The sequence below is a fragment of the Sus scrofa genome, chromosome 9 (genome assembly GCF_000003025.6).
Source record: "Sus scrofa isolate TJ Tabasco breed Duroc chromosome 9, Sscrofa11.1, whole genome shotgun sequence".
Lineage (NCBI taxonomy): Eukaryota > Metazoa > Chordata > Mammalia > Artiodactyla > Suidae > Sus > Sus scrofa.
The window spans coordinates 72,486,474-72,506,381 of record NC_010451.4 but is presented as its reverse complement, the minus strand read 5'-3'; the positions used below and the strand labels follow the sequence as shown (position 1 = coordinate 72,506,381).

At 39.4% G+C, this 19,908-nt stretch overlaps 1 protein-coding gene across 2 annotated transcripts in view; it reads left to right on the top strand.

Annotated features, from left to right (window-relative positions):
• Positions 2,560-19,908, top strand: part of FAM133B (family with sequence similarity 133 member B) — a 32,833-nt gene continuing 15,484 nt past the window's right edge. Inside the window, exons 1-8 of one of the 2 annotated variants that reach the window (XM_005667601.3) lie at positions 2,560-2,715; positions 11,032-11,129; positions 13,470-13,548; positions 14,227-14,301; positions 14,735-14,767; positions 15,210-15,272; positions 15,877-15,969; positions 17,288-17,338. In XM_005667601.3, coding sequence (XP_005667658.1) covers positions 2,692-2,715; positions 11,032-11,129; positions 13,470-13,548; positions 14,227-14,301; positions 14,735-14,767; positions 15,210-15,272; positions 15,877-15,969; positions 17,288-17,338 — 516 coding nt within the window. In that variant the 5' untranslated portion in view covers positions 2,560-2,691. Of the gene's footprint in view, positions 2,716-2,757; positions 3,360-11,031; positions 11,130-13,469; positions 13,549-14,226; positions 14,302-14,734; positions 14,768-15,209; positions 15,273-15,876; positions 15,970-17,287; positions 17,339-19,908 lie in introns of those variants that run through there. The other variant, XM_013979689.2, reaches the window with a different exon arrangement.

Genomic DNA, 19,908 nt, shown 5'->3' with positions numbered 1-19,908 from the left:
CACTTCTCTGTTCTCCCTGCCCCAGCAAAGGCAGTGTTTGTAAGGAAACCACATACTTTCAAGTTGACACACCTGCATTTGAATCCCCATCACCTCCACTTGCTAGCTCTGGAAACTGAGGCAAATTACCTGGCTTCTCTTAGCCTCAGTTTTTCTCATCTGAAAAATGGAATGTAATCATTTGGTTCTGCCTAGAATATTGGGGAGGGTGTGGAGGTCCATAGCTAGAAGGAAAGTTTGTTTATTAGCAGATCAGGCTTGTATAGAGCTTATATAAAGCATTCTTTAATCTTAAGTCACTGTGAGTTATACCCTGAGAAGGCCAAGACTGACCCAGTCTTTATAGAATCCACTCAGATGAGCTTCCAATAGCTTTGGGTTTCTTTTTCATCATTTCTACAGGTTATTTTCCCATTTCTCTGTCCCCCCCATGGGATCCGTGCTCCATCGAGGAAGGGATGTGTACATTGCCAGAGGGAGAGATATTTACAGAAAATACAAACCTTTCTGTTGACCTATAGCACTATTATATTTTTTAAAATCTCTGTACTCTGTATAACCAGCCAATGGAAGTGAAAGGTAAGAAGCCAAGGAGCTTAAGAGGAAAACTATATTCTCCCACAGAGAATGCTTATGCTGAAGTGTTGGAAATAATATCTGTAAAGTTCCTGGAATATTAACAACATTATAAATGAGCCATTAAAAAACCTTAATATTCACAGATTCTCCTCTTCCTCTTGTGTATAACAAAGAGAAGCCTGTCTTTGGCTGAAGAATCCCCAACTTAAGTCAAGGGTGATGGAGGAGGAGGAAGATAAATGAAAGCTTAGAGGCTCAATTTACAGTAAAAAGCAGAGTGGGTTACTAAGGAGAATGAATTTTCAGTGGGAATAGAACCGCCAACGGCTACATCTGAGAGTCTGGGAAAATTCCAAGAGATAAAACAGGAGCTGACATCATCTGTTGTGCAATGCAGCATGAGGGAGGGAGGGAGACAGAAATTGGGAAAGATGATTTTAAAGAGTTTTCTTATATTTGAATATAAGCCCATATTGCCATTTTCCAGGATCTGGAAAAAAAATCCAAATGGATCAATTATTTTCTTTTTTCTTTTTCTTTTTTTTTTTTTGTCTTTTTGTTATTTCTTTGGGCCGCTCCCTCAGCATATGGAGATTCCCAGGCTAGGGGTCTAATGAGAGCCGTAGCCACCAGCCTACACCAGAGCCACAGCAATACGGGATCCAAGCCGCGTCTGCAACCTACACCACAGCTCACGGCAACGCCGGATCGTTAACCCACTGAGCAAGGGCAGGGACCGAACCCGCAACCTCATGGTTCCTAGTCGGATTCGTTAACCACTGCGCCACGACGGGAACTCCTGGATCAATTATTTTCTGATGACATTGTGCTGAGATAGGCCCAGCTTTATCCAGCTCCATTAATAATAAATATAATGACAATTTCTCTGGAGCCCAGAACATCTCCCTTGAAGTTTTAGTATTGTGCTGACATTATTATGACGTGTCATGCAGTAAAATTGGCCCTGAGTGCATCTATCTCCCTTACCAGTTTATAAACAGGCCCTTTGAAGGTAGGACTTATGTCTTAATCAGCTTTGTGTCTTGCGCTACATCCAGCTTCCAGTCACTGTTAATGAATTACCAAGTAAAAGTTCAAAAATTAGTGTGAGGAGTTCCCCTCCTGGCTCAGCAGAAAGGAATCTGACTGGTATCCATGAGAAAGCAGGTTCCATCCCTGGCCTCGCTCAGGTGGGTTAGGGTTCCAGCATTGCCATGAGCTGTCTGGTGCAGGTTGCAGACACCGCTTGGATCTGGGGTGTTGCTTTGGCATAGGCCTGGGGCTACAGCTCCAATTCAATCCCTAGCCTGGGAACCTCCATATGCCGCAGGTGCGGTGCTAAAAAGGAAAAAAAAGAAAAATGTGTGAAATGAATGCATGAATGATGGATAAATGGAAGTGAATTTAAATTTTTTTTTTTTTTTTTTTTTTTTTTTTTTAGTTTAGGGCTGCGCCTGCAGCATATGGAAGTTCCCAGGCTAGGGGTCGAATGGGAGCTGCAGCTGCTGGCCTACACCACAGCCACAGCAACCCTGGATCCTTAACCCACTGTGGGAGGCCAGGGATTGAACCCACGTCCTCATGGATACTAGCGGGGTTTGCTACCGCTGAGCCACTACGAGAACACCTAAAAGGCAATTTCTTTAGCAATGTGTACGACAGCACTGTCTTCTGGCCCACAACCTGATGGGCTCTGTGAGGGGTCCTGGTCCTCATTTTATCCCCAATATATGCACTATGCTAAGCACATAATAAGCGTTGGAGTAATTATTATATCCCCTCGAATGAGGATTTAAATGCACCAGGAATAGAAGAAGGCAAAGCAATCTAAGGCCAAATGGAAGTGAGCTGCCTTGGCGAGGCTGCTGTACCGGGTGAATGGTACAGAACAGGAATCCCCAGAAAACCCCTGGGAACCGCGGGTAAGCGGGGGCGCCCGTCTCTCCTCCGCGGCGGTAGGTGGCGCTGTGGCCAGACGCGGCCCCCAGGTCCTCGCGGTGCCGCTCTCCGGACCGGGTGGGGAGTTGGCGGAGGGACCTGCGTCCGGCCCGCTTCGGCATCCTTTCTGGCCTGCTGTCTCTCCTTGGCTGCCTGTGCGCTCGGTTCGGCACCATGGGAAAGCGGGACAATCGGGTGGTGAGTACTCTGTTGGGGAAACAATGAGGCGACACAGGGCCCGGCGGCAGAAGCACGGGACCCCTCGCTCTTCCCAACTGGGCCTGAGAGCGGCGGCGCTCGGACCTCGGGCGGGGAGACCCAGCTCCCTCCACCCGCACCGGCCCGAGACGCGCGTGCGCCGCGCACGCAGTTGGCGCCTTTGGGCCCCCTGTGCCCTTTCCTTTTCTTTCTTGTCTCTTTTTACTCTACGCCCCGTTTGCCCGGCCGCATCTTCTGGCAGTGCTCTCCAGCATCCTTCCTTCCCGGACTCGGGTCAGCAGTGCCCAGTTTCTAGAGCCGCGAGGGTACCCTGTTCCTTCCTATAAATGAGTCCAAAGTCGGAGGCCCTTGGAGACACCAGAACTTGCTCCCTTGGCCTCCACCGGGATCGCTCACCCTATCTCCGCGCCATTCTCGTGTGCATCCAGGTGGGATGGAGGCGCAGAGGTCTTAGACTTGGCCCCTACGCGGGGGCGGTGCGGGAACCTGCACCGAGCCCAGTTCGAGCGGCAGGCAGGCTCCCGTTGGAGAACCAGGATCGAAACGTTTGGCTTCGTGCCCCAGCGCCCTGCTAGGCCCTGTGTGGGAATGAATGGCATGACTCTGGAATCAGGCACAGACTGGTATGTCAGGTTTAGTCCCTCGTGAGTTGGGTGACCTAGGATAAAGTTGCTTTTCTTCTCTGAGTCTTAGTTTCTTCATATTAAGAGGGGATCATTGCTGTTCATAATTTTGCAGAATAGTGGAGACTGCAAAAGGCAAGGTGGCCAGGAAAGTGCTTGGCGTGAAAGTTCTTAGTGTAGCAAATGAGATAAAAGATACACAGAAATAACTGATGGCAGAAGTAAGAAATCCTATCTGATGGAGATTCGAAGTTCAGAGGGCGTTTTGTCAGGCGCAGGTAGGAGAAAGGGATTCTAGATGATAGACTACTTGGTTTGGAATGTCCAGGTTATGAATCAGATTGGATGGGCTGTAAACATAAGAGATTAGCAGTAAGCTTAGGTTGCAGCCCTATACTTCTTAGGCTTGGCTGTGATAGAGTTTTAAACCACTGAGCAGCAAGACCAGATTGGAAGCCCACCTGTGACCTGCGTCGCAGCTTGCAGCAATGTTGGATCTTTAACCCACTGAGCAAAGCCAGGGATGAAACTCGCACCCTCATGGGATACTACTTGGGTTCTTAATCTGCTGAGCCACAACAGGAACTTCAGGGAGCTTTCCTTTTATGAAATACTTCCTATCTTCAAAATGTTTGTTTTAATTTTATAATTTTTATTATATTCCTCATAATCAAGGATGTCTAGGAAGCACAGTGGTGAACTTTAACTACAAGGTTGAGGAATGTTTTTTTCTACTCTTCCTGGCTGTAGGTCAGACCTTAATGGTGTTTTGAAATGGTCTGCTGGAGCTTAAGATGTTAAGTTTTAATGACCTTAGGCCTTAAGTGTTTAAAAATCAATGGACTTTGGGTACAGTTTTCATGCAGAGGCCTAAGATGTTTTGTTTTGCTGGCAAAAAGTGTTGGTTTAAACATCCTTTTAAAAAACATTTGAAAAACTTCAAATTAGCTTTATGTGTTAGAGCATTTTGATAATAACTGGGCGGCTCTGTCGCTCTACTTATTACTTGCTGTGTTGTTGTGGCACAGGGTGTTCTGGTAACATTTTAAATGCACTTGAAAGGTTGTGGAAAGGAAAAGAGGAAATTAAGAAGTTAAAAGACATAGATCTCTAATTCAGTCTCAAGGAGAAGATGTAACTGTTTAAACTGGGGCCAAAAAAAACCCACAAAATACCTTGGGTCATCTGATATTTAGTTCAGTACATCATAACTTGATTTTAAATAAAATGGACATTTGCCTCTGAAAATAAAGACTTTCTTCCTTTTATGTTGATGTTTAAAATCATAGTTTTAAAGAGGACAGAATTGCTTTCTAAAAAGCCATAAATTTCAGGTTGAAAGTATTTTTTTTTTTAAAAAGAGTCTTTACTTTATAGAGCTGTTTTGGTTTCAGGGCAGAATTGAACAGAAAAGTGCAGAGAGTTCCCATATGCTACTGCTGGTAATACCTGATCAGCTACCCCTGCTTTCAACTCCTACACCTGAGCAGCATGTTTGTTACAGTTAATGAGCCTGCATCAGCACATCACTTTCACCTGAAGTCCTTAGTTTACATTGGGGTTCACTCCATATTGTACATTCTTGAGCAGCTTTTTTTCTTTTTTCCACTGAACATTTGAATCCTTGAGATTTGTAAAGGGCTTTTAAATTTGTGATGGTCACCCTTTGTGCCCACTGTTTGCTAGAAGTTTCCTTCGTGTTCTTTAATGTTACTAAAATAGATGTATCCTCTAGATAAAAATGGGTAATCAAAGTAACAAATGCACTTCTGCACGTTTTGTCCTTAGCGGTTTCACTGCATTGCTCTTTTCCTACCTGCCCACATATTTTTTCTCTTGAGTCCAATTTGCCATCCAGAGTCTCAAAAGCAAATTGTTTTCTGTTACCCAAACTCATGGGCAGTTTGGGGCCACAGAGAGTTCAGTTATACATAAATACAAGTGTTTGATTTAAAAGGTCACAGTATTACAAGTGATTAAGTCATAAACAGTTTATTTTGGTTGACGCTGAACTACCCACCCCCTAACGTTAGGAGCATTATTTTTCACATTGATGCTTTATAAGTGAAAGAGCTTTACCTTTGTGAAGCAGTTACTTTTTTGTTTTTAAAAATCTTCCTTTCTTTCCTTTTCTGTCTTTAATGGCCGCACACACAGCACGTGAAAGTTCCCGGGCCAGGGATTGAATATGAACCATGGCTACAGGAACTCACACCTCCACAGCAACCTGAGCCGCTGCAGTCAGATTCTTAACTCACTGTGCCACAGTGGGAACTCCTGTTTGTAAAACCTTTCTGTTGTGCATAGTGTGAAGGAACACTGTTGCTTAATGGTCTTGAGCACAGACTCAAAGAAGTGTTTTGCAAGGAGTCTGTAGGATGTATTTCGTAAATATTGCTATTATAATTGAAATAAACAATGGAGATATTGAAGTGTACTTACGTGTACTGAGGATAGTGTTTATGGTCCAAAGCCTGAAAATTAAGCCTTATTGTATACTCGATGATACATGCCATGATTTGTCTACAATAGTCCTAGCATGTGAATATACTACTTTATTATTTGATATTCCCCTGAGAAGTAAGCAGTAGGACAGTTTGATCCGTACTCTGGGGATGCAGTTTCACGGTAGACATTAAAACACATGAAAATATTAATATACTTTTAAGATACATGCTAGAATATGTATTTAAAGACTGTAAAATGTAAATGTGTTTAGGATTTTTTTTAGACTAGATTGAAAAATTGCTGCTATACTGTTTGCGAATTTTTACTTGAAGACAATTCAGCTTTCTAAATTGGAGTATTGTTGAATTTTTCTCATTTTGTTTATTAATATTACAGTAATGTTTACATGGAGTATTTTTTTGTTTTATAAAGTTACTTTAAGAAATTTTTTCTCCAGTGTGTGAAATGATGAAAGTGGACATCTCCTTTTACATTATAGTTATTTGTTTAAATGGTTATGTCTTTTTTGGCAACTTGATTTTGCTTTTCACCTGAGAAATCTTAGACATATTTCCATGTCTAGCTATAGATCTACCTTGTTCTTTCTTTATTTATTTACTGTCTTGTTAGGGCCAAACCCATGGCATATGGAGGTTCCCAAACTAGGGGTTCAATCAGAGCTGTAGCCACTGGCCTACACCATGGCAACACAGGATCCGAGCTACATCTGCTGCCTATACCACAGCTCACGGCAATGCCAGATCCTTAACCCACTGAGCAAGGCCAGAGATGGAACCCCTGTCCTCACGGATACTAGTCAGGTTCATTAACCTCTGAGCCAGGATGGGAATTCCAACCTTGTTCTTTTTAATGGTTACCTAGTATTTCACTTTTGGAATATAATGTATTTAATGAATCTTAATTTGATGGCTATTTGGGTGTTTTCAGTTTTTCCTATTTTAATAATGTTTTGAACATCCTCACATATACTGACAACTTTGGAAATAAACACTTCTTACAATTTGAAACTTAAAATATTTTACAGTTAAGTACTGCTAAAATTATGGCTTGATACCAAAGAAATGAGGTGATAGATATTATATTCCTGTTTTTAAAATGATGATTTTAGCTTGTGCATTGTATTTGCTTTTGGTTATTGTGATTTTCAGTGTCATTGGTTGGACCAACAACTACTCTATTGTGGCATCTGTTAGTTGTCATTCCCACGTGAACTGATTGAAATTCTCAGTAGGGGCAGTTGAATAAAATATTTGATGCCGTAACAGTTGATATAAAAAATCTGACTGTATCCCTCTGTCTTCAATGTTGCATTCGATATCCACATGTAGCCTTGATTTTGTAAACATCTCTGACCTTAGGAATGCTAACATTCATTCCTGCCTTTAAGAAAATTAAAGTTTTAGCCTTTTTTTTTTTTTTTTTTTTTTGCCTTTTCTAGGGCTGCTCCCACGGCAGGTGGAGCTTCCAAGGCTAGGGGTGTAGTCGGAGCTGTAGCCGACAGCCTACACCAGATTCCCAGCAACTGGGGATCTGAGCTGCGTCTGCAACCTACACCACAGCTTATGGCAATGACAGATCCTTCACCCACTGAATGAGGCCAGGGACTGAACCCATAACCTCATGGTTCCTAGTTGGCTTCATTAACCACTGAGCCATGATGGGATCTCCAAAGTTTTAGCATTTTTATGTCAGGTAATTAAACAGAGTCCAGTTGAATGAGAATAGCTCTAAGTATGTTGTTTATAGTGGTTTTATATTGTTTATTCTGCCAGAGAAATCTAGAAATATTTAGCTTATATTTGTTATAAAGGTGGGAAATTTTTTCATTTTTGTTTATTTTTCAACTTTTTAAATTTTTTGTCCTTTTTTAGGGCCACATCCACAGCATTTGGAGGTTCCCAGGCCAGAGGTTGAATCAGAGCTACAGCTGCCAGCCTATGCCACAGTCACAGCAAATAGGATCTGTGACGTACACCATAGCTTACAGCAACACCAGCTCCTTAACCCACTGAGTGAGGCCAGGGATTGAACCTTCATTCTCATGGATACTAGTTGGGTTTGTTAATGGCTGAGCTACAATGGGAACTCCCTCATTTTTAAAGATTTTGTAAATAAAATGCAACAAATACATTGTATCCTTTCACTTCTTTTGTCATGTTAAGTATTAGGTTTTAGGCCTTAACATCAACCCTGGTAATAGTCATTTTCAACCAAATTCTTTTTATTTAAAAAGTAGAAGATACGGAGTTCCCGTCATGGTGCAACAGAAACAATCCAACTAGGAACCATGAGGTTTCGGATTCGATCCCTGGCCCCACTCATGGGTTAAGGATCTGGCATTGCTGTGGCTGTGGTGTAGGCTGGCAGCTGTAGCTCTGATTAGACCTCTAGCCTGGGAACCTCCATATGCTGAGGGTGCGGCCCTATAAAGACAGAAAGACCAAAAAAAAAAAAAAAAAAAAAAAGTAGACGATACTAGTCAGCCATAAAAAAGAACAAAATAATGTCAAATAATGTCATTTGCAGCAACATGAATGGACTAAAGACTTTCATACTAAGTGGAGTAAGTCATAAAGAAACACAATATGGTATCACTTATATCTGGAATCTAATGTATGGCACAAATGAGTCTTTCTGCAGAAAAGAAACTGATGGACTTGGAGAACAGACTTGTGGTTGCCAAGGGGGAGGGGGAAGGAGTGGAATGGACTGGGAATCTGGGGTTAATAGATGCAAAGTATTGCCTTTGAAGTGGATAAGCAATAAGATCCTGCTGTATAGCACTGGGAGCTATATCTGGTCACTTGTGATGGGAGTATGATGGAGGATAATGTGAGAAAAAGAATGTATGTATATGTGTGTGACTGGGTCACTTTGCTGTAGAGTAGAAAATCGACAGAACACTGTAAACCAACTAATGGAAAAAATAAAAATCATTATATAAACAAAAAGTAAAAAATTACATCTTTAAAAAATAAATATGATTCATTTATATATAAAAATAAAAAGTAGAAGAGGTTTTTGTTTGTTTTTTGTCCTTTTAGGGCCGCACCTGAGGCATACGGAGTTTCCCAGGCTAGGGTCCTAATCGGAGCCTACGCCAGAGCCATAGCAATTCCAGATCCGAGCCACATCTGCGACCTATACCACAGCTCATGACGGATCCTTAACCCACTGAGTGAGACCAGGGATTGAACCCGCAACCTCATAGTTCCTAGTCAGATTTGTTTCTGCCATGCCACAGTGGGAACTCCTACAAGAGTTCTTATAATGATTGTTGACTTGAATTAAATTTGGAAAACTGAGTTATAGGATCAAGAGGTTGAGACTGATCTCAAAACCGAATTTTATATCTGTTCCAAAGTGAATTCTAATAACTAGACACAACTGTTAACAGGGAAACATTCTGCTTTTTTTTGTCTATGTTTTTGGAAAAAGTGTCTAAAATGTGTTTTTCTGCTATGGTAAGAGAGAATACAGAGAATAACATAATTTTTGTGGGTTTTTTATTTTGCAAAAATATTCATGTAACATTCACCATTTTAACCATCTTTAATGTATAGTTCAGTGCGGCATTAAGTACATTCACAGTGTTGAACAACTGTCACCACCATCCGTTTCCAGACTGTTTTCATCATCCCAAACAAGAAGCTGTGTACCCATTACCCAGCCCCTGGTAAACTCTTACTTTCTGTCTCTATGAGTTTACTTATTCTGGGTACCTCAAATCAGTTGAATCATATATTATCTGTCTCTGGTGTCTGGCTTATTTCACTTAGTATGCTTTCAAGTTTCATCTGTATTGTAGCATGTATCAAAATTTCACTTCCTTCTAAGACTGAATAATAGTCCATTGTATGTATATATTACATTTTGTTTATCCATTTGTCCATAGATGACATTTGGATTATTTCCGTCTTGTGGCTGTTTTGAATAATGCTGCTATGAACATGGATGTACATGTATCTGTTTGAGCCCCTGCTTTCAGTTCTTTTTCATTTCTACTTCGAGGTGGGATTTTTGGATCATATGGCAGTTCTGTGTTTAACATTTTGAGGGACCACCAAAAACTTTTCCAAAACAGCTGCACCATTTTTTAGTCTCACCAGCGATGCTTAAGGGTCCCAGTTTCTTCACATCCTTAGCAATGCTTGTTCTTTCTTTTTTTAACAGCTGCACCTGCAGCATATGAAGTTGCCTGGCCAGGGGTTGAATTGGAGCTACAACTGAGACCTACGCTGCACCTTGTGCAAAGCCAGGTCCTTAAGCCACTGATCGATGATGGGGATTGAACCTACATTCTACCAGAGGCAACGTTGGGTTCTTAATCTGCTGAGCCACAACAGGAATTCTTGTTATTTCCTGGTTTTGAAAATAGCCATTCTGATATGTATGATGTGGCATCTTGTTTTGATTTGCATTGCCCTAATGACTAGTAACACTGATTATCTTTCCATGTGCATGTTGGACATTTGTATATCTTCTTTGGAGAAATTTTTGAGTCCTTTGCACATTTTTGAGTTGGATCGTTTGGGTTTTTTGTTGTTGAAATTTAGGGTTCTTCATGCATTTTGGATATTAACCCTTATCAGATACATGATTTACAGATATTTTCTTCCATCTGTGAATAGTCTTTTCAGTCTTTTGATAATGTTATTTGATGCACAAATGTTTTTAATTTTGATGAAGTCTTGTTTATTTTTTCTTTTTTTGGCCTTGTATAATTTAATTTTTGATATTAAGGATTTGCATATAAAATTGCTGTCAGCATGGCATGATATTTTCTGAGATACAAGATATAGTAGAATAAGCAATGAATTTAGAGTTAGGTTTTTAACTTCTTTGAAACCAAGGTTCTTCATTTACCATTGAGCATAGTATTATTACCCTGAGAACTTTATTGAGCTTTAGGAAAAAGCACTGTCAAGCCATTTTACAGTAAGGAAGAGGTATCATTATTATTTTATCAAATCTCTGGTTGAAACACATTTCCTGTGAAGTAGTATTACTTGTCTCCAAACGTGTGAGACTTAATAGAGCTATTTAATTTATTTTTGTGATGGAAAGTGGATTAGTCAGATTGTTATGGGTTTAGATGGACATTTTATGCTTTTATGATAAAGATTGCTTGATGAGTAAGCATTTGAACTGTTACATTTTCAGTGGTTGTCTTAATGGAGTTAATTTTTGTTTTTTCCTCAAGGCCTATATGAACCCGATAGCAATGGCCAGATCAAGGGGTCCAATCCAGTCTTCAGGTCCAACGATCCAAGATTATCTGAATCGACCAAGGCCTACCTGGTATTTGTGAAACAACTTACTTATTCATAAGGGTTTCATAAACTTTTTAAACATTATCATTATAGCTTTTATCGATTGCCAGACAGTTGATAGATAATGTAATTTTTTGAAGTCGTATTTGTATGTGCTTTCTTTTGAATGTACAAAACACATTTGAGAACCCATCACACAATATAGCTACAGTACTGCTAGAGAACTTTTATGCCAAGCAGGTGTCTATCTTCTAAAAGAAACCCTAACCTTGCAGTATTCTAAGCTATTTAAAATGGTAGGTTTAGGAGTTCCCATCATGATGCAGCAGAAACAAATCTGACTAGGAACCATGAGATTGTGGGTTCAATCCCTGGCCTCACTCAGAGAATTAATGATCTGGTGTTGCCGTGAGCTGTGGTGTAGGTCGCAGACACGGCTTGGATCTGGTGTGGTTGTGGCTGTGGCTGGCAACTGTAGTTCCAGTTGGACCCCCAGCCTGGGAACTTCCATGTGCCACAAGTGTGACCCTAAAAAAAATAAAAATAATTAAAAAAAAAAATGTAGGTTTGAATAATTTTGCCTTTCCTCGAGGTGTAACTGTGTTGAGAAAGATGTTGGGCCTTGTTTCTAGTTTTATCTGTTGGCTTTACAATGAGTTAGAATTCCCCATTGTAAAATTTTTGATTTAAATGGTTTTGTTTTGCCCTTGTCGAGTGGTTCTGATCGTTTCTAAATGAAGTATCATAGCACCAATGTTATTATTTTTTAGTATGTCTTATTATTAAATTCTCATCCTTCTGAGGTAATGTAAGACGACAAGCTTCAAAGTTGTTAGCTTTGGACTCCTTCTAAGGACCCCTGAGATCTGGGCAACCATGGTTGAAAGATGTGCTTACATGTAGCAGGGAACCCTTCCTTTGCATTAAATACATAGTAAGCTGTGTCTGCACCTGAAAATGTTTGTGAGTGCTATTGTTTACTGCTGCAGCATACCAGAAAATAAATTATCCCAAGACAAAGCATATTGTATTTTTAAAATTGCGAAGAAGGGATGAACTTTTATTTTGTTTTTTTTTTTGTTTTGTTTTTTTGTTAAGGGCTGCACCCATGGCATATGGAAGTTCCTAGTCTAGGGGTCAGAGCTGTAGCTGCTGGCCTACACCATGGCTCACAGCTATGCCAGATCCTATACCCACTGAGCAGGGCCAGGGATAGAACCTGCATCCTCATGGATACTGGTCAGATTTGTTTCTGCTGTGCCACAGTGGGAATTGCTTAAGCAAGTAGATTACATGTGTGGTCAGAGGTCCTTGTTGACTCCAAAAAAAAAAAAAAAAAAAAAATGAGAATTATGTTTTATTTGGTAGACAAAACTGCAGACTTGAACCTGGGACACAGCTTCTCAGATAGCTCTGAGGGACTGCTCCAAAAAGGTAAGGAAGGAGCCAGGAGATAGAGCAGTTTTTGCAACAAAGACCAGATCATTGGAATATCAAAAGTTTACTGTTAAGATATTTCCAATAAAGGAATTTAGCACTTTTCTACGTATGGGAAGATGGCAGAGTTTGGATTCTCTGAAGTCTTTCCTTTGATATGCACCTCAGCATCCTATGCTTTCTCATCCTGAGTCTCCTCAGGGTGCACCTTGGGGGTGGCTGCAGCAGCTAACTGCTGCTGGATGGCTAGCATCCTGTTTCCATCCTGAGTTCCCTTGGGACTCACTGTCAGGGCAGCTGTGATGTGATGGCTTGATGGCTGAAACATCATTTGCTTACTGATGTGACAGGCAGCACTTTCTCCTTGACATCCCCAGGACAACCCTCAGGTTTGTGCCAAAATCCAGTTCTCAGATGCCAGCCAGGGCCAGCTAGTCTTGTAAGCAGAGACATTATAAAATGTGTGATTTAGCGGTAGACTGTAGTAGTTCAGTCACAAAGAATTAGCTCACCCTAACGCCAAAACTTCTAGCTTTGTGACCTTAGGCAGAGTTTTTACCTTTCTTAGGCTTCAGCTGCTTTATCTCTAAAATGGGGGTAATAATTCTGCCTTTTCTCACAGAATTGATGTAATGATAAAAGAAGATATAATTAAAACAGTGCCTGTTGTTTGGAAATGCTCAAATGTTTGGTGTGTGAGTTCCTATAATCCATGTTTAGAAGAGGAGTGACTAGTGTTACCTCATAGGCTTTTTATGATAATTGATTTACAAGGACATGAGCAAATAAACTTTCAGTGTAGCAACACTGGAATTGGAATGGAGGTTTATTTGGGTATTTAAAAATTAATGAAATTTTTGTTGTCTTCTTTTAAGCATTGATTTCTAATTTGAATTGCTTGAAAACTTATTTGTATATTCACTTTTTTAAGGGAAGAAGTGAAAGAACAGCTAGAAAAGAAAAAGAAAGGCTCCAAGGCATTGGCTGAATTTGAAGAAAAAATGAATGAGGTTTGTAAACTGTGCATCTTTAAAAAATAGACTAATCTTTTTTCTCATAATAAGAAAAATGTAATCATTTTTTAATAAACCAGGAGTTTGGGTCTAGCTCTTTAGATTAAGGTGCTCTATATTTTAGAAGTGTTTCTGTTATATTGAATACAGGTTTGTATGTATATGCTTGATTTCTTAAAGAAATAGAGAAAAATCACCTTATAGTAATTTAAATTATCTTAAGTTTTCTAAATGCTGGGTTCTTTCCTTCTCTCCCCTCATTCCCAGGCCCCAGTCTTCCCCTGGGCTTTCCGCAGTGATGTTTGTTTTGATTACAAACATGGATATAGTATTTCAACCACAGTAGGGTGAATTCAGCTTTTACTGTCTGGAAAGAGAATCTAACTACCTTTGTTAAAAAGAAAAAAATTCTCAGTCTCAGTAAGAATACCTACTTCTTTCAGTATACAGTGGGAGAACTCCCACTTTTTCATATTCTCTTTGAAAGGAGCTAGTAGAGACTCCTTTGATGACAGGGTAAAGATTCTGGCACCTGCAATATCTTTTGACTGATTAGAAGCTGAGATGTCAGAGATGTGATCCAGGATGAAAGGAGGGAAGTAGTGGCTGTATCTCTATATTTAGGTATATTAGAAGGAGAAAGATAGTTTCTGACATGTTTATAACTTTCTGCAGAACTGGAAGAAAGAACTAGAAAAACACAGGGAGAAATTACTAAGTGGGAGCGAGAGCTCATCCAAAAAAAGACAGGTAATGCCATTTTTAATTTATTGCTATTATTTATTTATTTATTTACTTATTTGGCTTTTTAAATTTATATATATTTTTTTATTTTTAGGGCTGCACCCTCGGCATGTGGAAGTTCTCAGGCTAGGGGTCAAATTGGAGCTGCTGTCTTACACCACAGCCACAGCAACACAGGATCTGAGCCTTGACTTCAACCTACTCCACGGCTCGCGGTGGTGTCAGATCCCCAACCCATTGAGTGAGGCCAGGGGTCGAACCCGAATCTTCATGGATACTAGTCAGATTAGTGTCTGCTGTGGCACAGTGGAAACTCCCAGTTTATTGCTATTCTGAATCTCAGTTGGGTTTTCATGATAATGCTGCATGCATACTACTATTAACAGATACATTTGAAAACACCTTATTTAGATTTGTACTTTTATTTGTTTGCTTTTAGAGAAAGAAAAAAGAGAAGAAGAAATCTGGTAGGGTGAGCAAAAGTTTTCCATTTTTCTAAATGTCATAATAATCAAGCACTTGCAGAAGCAGTAAGAATAATTGAATAACCTGTATGCTAACTCTAGATGAATCAAGGAGCCTGGAAGTCCTTTGGTAGTTATGGGTGGTTTTGTTCTGTTAGTGGTAATAAAAGAAAGGTGCCAACCTCCTTGTAACCTCGTAACTCCTTAATGAGTATTAAAGCGGGAATATTGACTACTCTTGCCACGTCTGTTGTTACTTTGCTGTGATGTGGGTGGGGTTGTGTGGATGGATGTGTGAGAATGTGAGATTTGACATTTTAATATTTAAGTCTTATGAGTATGGCCTCTGTTTCTCAGACACTAGATTGATTTTGTTAAGTATTTGAGAGACTTAGAAAAAGAAAAAATTCCTGCATCTCACAAGCTTCAATTGTTTTGTGTTTGGTCAAGTATTCATCTTCTTCTTCATCGAGCTCTGATTCTTCCAGCAGTTCTTCAGATTCTGAAGATGAGGTAATGTTTGCCTATAAATGACTCATGAAAGAATATCTCTGGTATCCTTAATGACAAGAGGAAATCCATTATGAAATATCTGTTAGAAATGTTTACTTCCATGTTTTGATTAACTATCCATAACTGAGAACACTGATGCGAATCAATAGCTAGATGTTTAAATACTGGTGTATGTAGTTTTTAGATTCTTAAATATGTCTTGTTTATTTAAAAATATCAGTAGAGGAGTTCCCTGGTGGCTCAGCAGGTTAAGGATCCAGTCTTGTCACTGCTGTGTCTCTGGTTGCTGCTATGGCATGAGTTTCATCTCTGGCCCAAGAACTGCATTCCTAGGGTGGTAGTGGGGAATATATATGTAAAAATATCAGAAGAAATGGATTTTAAAATCTAAAATGATATTTTAAATTATGTGTGACTCAAATCACTTTCTTATAAAACAGGAAAGTGATGTAAATTACATTTTAAATATTAGTTATTAAGTAAGACATGTTTATAAGATGGTCCCTTCATTATGTTTTGTTCATTGATAAAGTTTTGATGTTAATAAAATGCATTGATTTTAGTTTTGAACAGAAAGCAAATATTTCTAAAATATTTTATGTAGGATAAGAAACAAGGAAAAAGGAAAAAGAAAAAGAAGAGCCGTTCACATAAATCTTCTGAAAGCTCCATGTCAGAAACTGAATCAGATAATAAGGTAAAAATTACTTAAATGAGTGACATTTTGAAAGCAGACATTTTAATTAGGTTTTTCTTTTGGTACTTCCTATCTTACATTCTTCTCAGTTTAGAAATGAAATAATGTTTTTGTACTTTGATGCTCTGTGTCACCTAATTGATGTACTTAATAAAATTGTATATAGGTATTGTTGTTGTTCTCTAAATACTGTAACATGCTGGTCTCCATGTCTCAATATTTCTGTGACAGCTGTATGAGAAAGCATGGCAGACATTATTTTTCCCTTTTTCATAAAGAATTCATATTACATATAAAAAATATCTTGCTTAAATTCATACAGCTAATATTAGAATTGGAAGTTGAATCTATCTTCTAATATCTCATCTAGTGTCCTATTATACTGTACCTAAATCTGTACTATGCAGAATTACTAGGTAAAATTAACTCTGAAACATTGGTGGTCATAAGAAATACATGCAGGTTCTAATAAAAATGTAGATTCCTGGGCCCCATCACCAGAATCTGATTTACTGAGTCAGTCTGACTAGGTTCAGAAGTCCACATTTTTAACAGATGTTCTCTGTGATTCTGATGCAGAGTTGTCCACAGGCCAGTTTGACGGGCGCTGTTGTGGAGTCCCAGGAGAGTAAAGCAACTGTATGGGTCTTTTTGACAGATAGCTACTTGCCCTACTGAGATTTGGTCTGATAAAATGCCTACCATCTAGAAAATAGTCAGTAGATTCTGGTTTTGTTTTTTAAAGCGCAAAAGCCAGTCCGATGACACTGATAGCTAACATTTATTGATGTCTACTATGTATCAGGCCCAGTTCTAAGCACTTGATTTGTTAACTCCATCCTCTCAACAACCCTATGAAGTAGTTATTTCTTTGTCCCACGTTATGAATAAAGAAGGGTCAGAGAGGTTAATAGCTAGACTTGATGATTCAAAAGCAGTTCTTTCCTCTCTGCCTTATAAGGAAAGTTGAGAAATCGGATTGATATCCAAGCACGGTGTGAGTTAGAACTCCAGTACATATGACCACTACAGGCAAAAATAAGCAGTAGCATAAGTCTTAAATAGACTATGTAGTTATGCAAGAAGGACCTGTCATTTTAGATGTACATAGATTTGAAATACAGCCAGATACAATCTCATTTTCTTACAAGCACATATGTGCAGTGTATGTTTCTCCTGTATTTTTAAAATAAAGTTCCGGTCTTGAAGTAAACTTTTTTCAGTCAGAGTAAATAACCTTTTTGGCATTTTTGTCCTTATAGTATAAAGCTTTAACCTTTCACATTTAAAATTGATACATATTTGTTTATTTGTTTAGGATAGTTTAAAAAAGAAAAAGAAGTCAAAGGATATAACTGAGAAAGAAAAGGTAACTTTACATTTCCTTAAGATACTTCATTTACTTTAAGAGTTACTTCAAGAAATTAACAATAGGGAATTCGAGTTATGACTCAGCAGTAACGAACCCGACTAGTATTCATTGAGGATGTGGGTTTGATCCCTGGCTTCGCTCTGTGGGTTAAGGATCCAGCGTTGCTATGAGCTGTGGTGTAGGTCGCAGATGCGGCTCGGATCCTGTGTTGCTGTGGTTGTGGTGTAGACCCGCAGCTGCAGTTCTGATTCAGCCCCTAGCCTGGGAACTTTCATATGCTACAGGTGCAGCCATAAAAAAAAAAAGAAGAAAGAAATTAACAATAAGGTATTTTCACTTTTAAGAGATTTCCTTTGCTTTTTTTGGATTTATTATTGATTTAAAGAAATTATTTATTGGATCGGTTGTTGAAACAAAGATACAAAGAGTATTCCTGCAGAGAATTTTAATTCGTATAGATTGATTGTCAGATTAATATTCAAAATAATGACTATTTTAAACATTTCCTGTTTGCTCAGGTCATTTTAAAGAAGGTCCTTAAAAATTAAAGAAGATGGACTTTTGGGTTTTTTTCTTCTTTTTTCCTTCTTTTTTTTTTTTTCCCCGCTTTTTAGGGCCACACCCAAGGCATATGGAGGTTCCCAGGCTAGGGGTCCCTTTAGAGCTACAGCTGCCAGCCTACACCACAGCCACAGGAACATCAGATCCGAGCCACATCTGCAACCTACACCCCAGCTCATGGCAACACCAGATGCTTAACCCACTGAGCAAGGCCAGGGATCAAACCTGAAACCTGGTTGGATTCATTTTCACTGTAGCAGTACGGTAACTCCAGACTTCTGTTTCAAATCGAACACACCATAAATCAATTGGAATAATCTTTTTTCTACTGTAAATAGATGTCTAGTCTTCATTTAATGTTCATCTACATTTAGTGCTAAATTTATCCCTAAGTTTCCAATTTTTATTTTAAAATCTTTCTGGGTTTTTTTTGTTTGTTTGTTTTTGCCTTTTCTAGGGCCGCACCTGCGGCATATGAAGGTTCCCAGGCTAGAGGTCTAATCAGAGCTGTAGCTGCTGGCCTACACCACAGCAACACAGGATCCGAGTTGCTTCTGCAACCTACACCACAGCTCATGGCAATGCCAGATCCTTAACCCACTGAGCAAGGCCAGGGATCGAACTCCCCACCTCATGGTTCCACTGAGCCACGACAGGAACTCCCAAAATCTTCCTGATTATTAAATATAAAAACAAATATTAATAAAAGGAAACTAAAAAGTGGTGTCACTATATTCATTTGTTTTATGTCATTTCTTAAAATGAGGTGAAATTCCTATTACCCATCTATAAATTACAGTTTGGTGGCATTTAATGTATGTACAATGCTGGACATTAAAAACAACCCACACCCATTAAGTAATCCATTTGCTTCTCCCTTCTTCCTATCCCGATATCCTTTAATATGCTTTGTGTCTTATGCATTTGCGTGTTCTGGAAATATCATAGAAAAGCAGTCATGCTGGGAGTTCTCTTGTTGCACAGTGGGTTAAGGATCTGGCGTTACTGCAGGGGCTCAGGTCACTGCTGTGGTGCAGATTCAGTCCCTGGCCTAGGAACTTCCGCATGCTGCAGGCACAGCCTAAAAAAATGCAGTCATACTATATGTGACCTTTTGTGTTTGGCTTTTTTCACTTAGTATAGTATTTTTGACATTCATGCAAGTTGTGGCTGTATCAGTACTTCATTCCTTTTTAATGAATGCATGTAATATTCCATTGTATGTATATACCACAATTTGTTTTTCCATTCATTCATTGATGGACATTTGAATTGTTTGTACCGTTTGGCCAGTATGAATAATGCTGCTGTCAATATGCAAGTTTCTGTGTGGACACACATTTTCATTTCTTTCAAGTATATACCTATAAGTGTTCTTTTCAAAATCAATTTGCAAGTAAAACTCCATTAACACGGAGTTCCCGTCATGGTGCAGTGGTTAACGAATCCGACTAGGAACCATGAGGTTGCGGGTTTGGTCCCTGCCCTTGCTCAGTGGGTTAACGATCCGGCATTGCCGTGAGCTGTGGTTTAGGTTGCAGATGCGGCTCGGATCCCGCGTTGCTGTGGCTCTGGTGTAAGCTGGCAGCTACAGCTCCGATTCGCCCCCTAGCCTGGGAACCTCCATATGCCGCGGGAGCGGCCCAAGAAATGGCAAAAAAGACAAAAAAAAAAAAAAAAAAAATCCATTAACACACTAAGAAAGGAACCATATTTGACCAAGTTGGTTTAATTCCAGGGATTTAAGGATAAGAAACTCATTAATATAATTTGCCCTGTAACTGGTCAAAGGAAAGAAGTTATTGCCAATAGGGTGTGATACAATTTAAACAAAAATTCCTGATTTTCAGAACCATTATAAAATAAGTGGTTACTTTCATGTTTTTAAAAAATAGCAAAACTAGAAGTTCCCACCATGGCTCAGTGGTTAACGAATCCAACTAGGAACGATGAGATTGCTTGTTCAATCCCTGGCCTAGCTCATTGGGTTAAGGATCCAGTGTTGC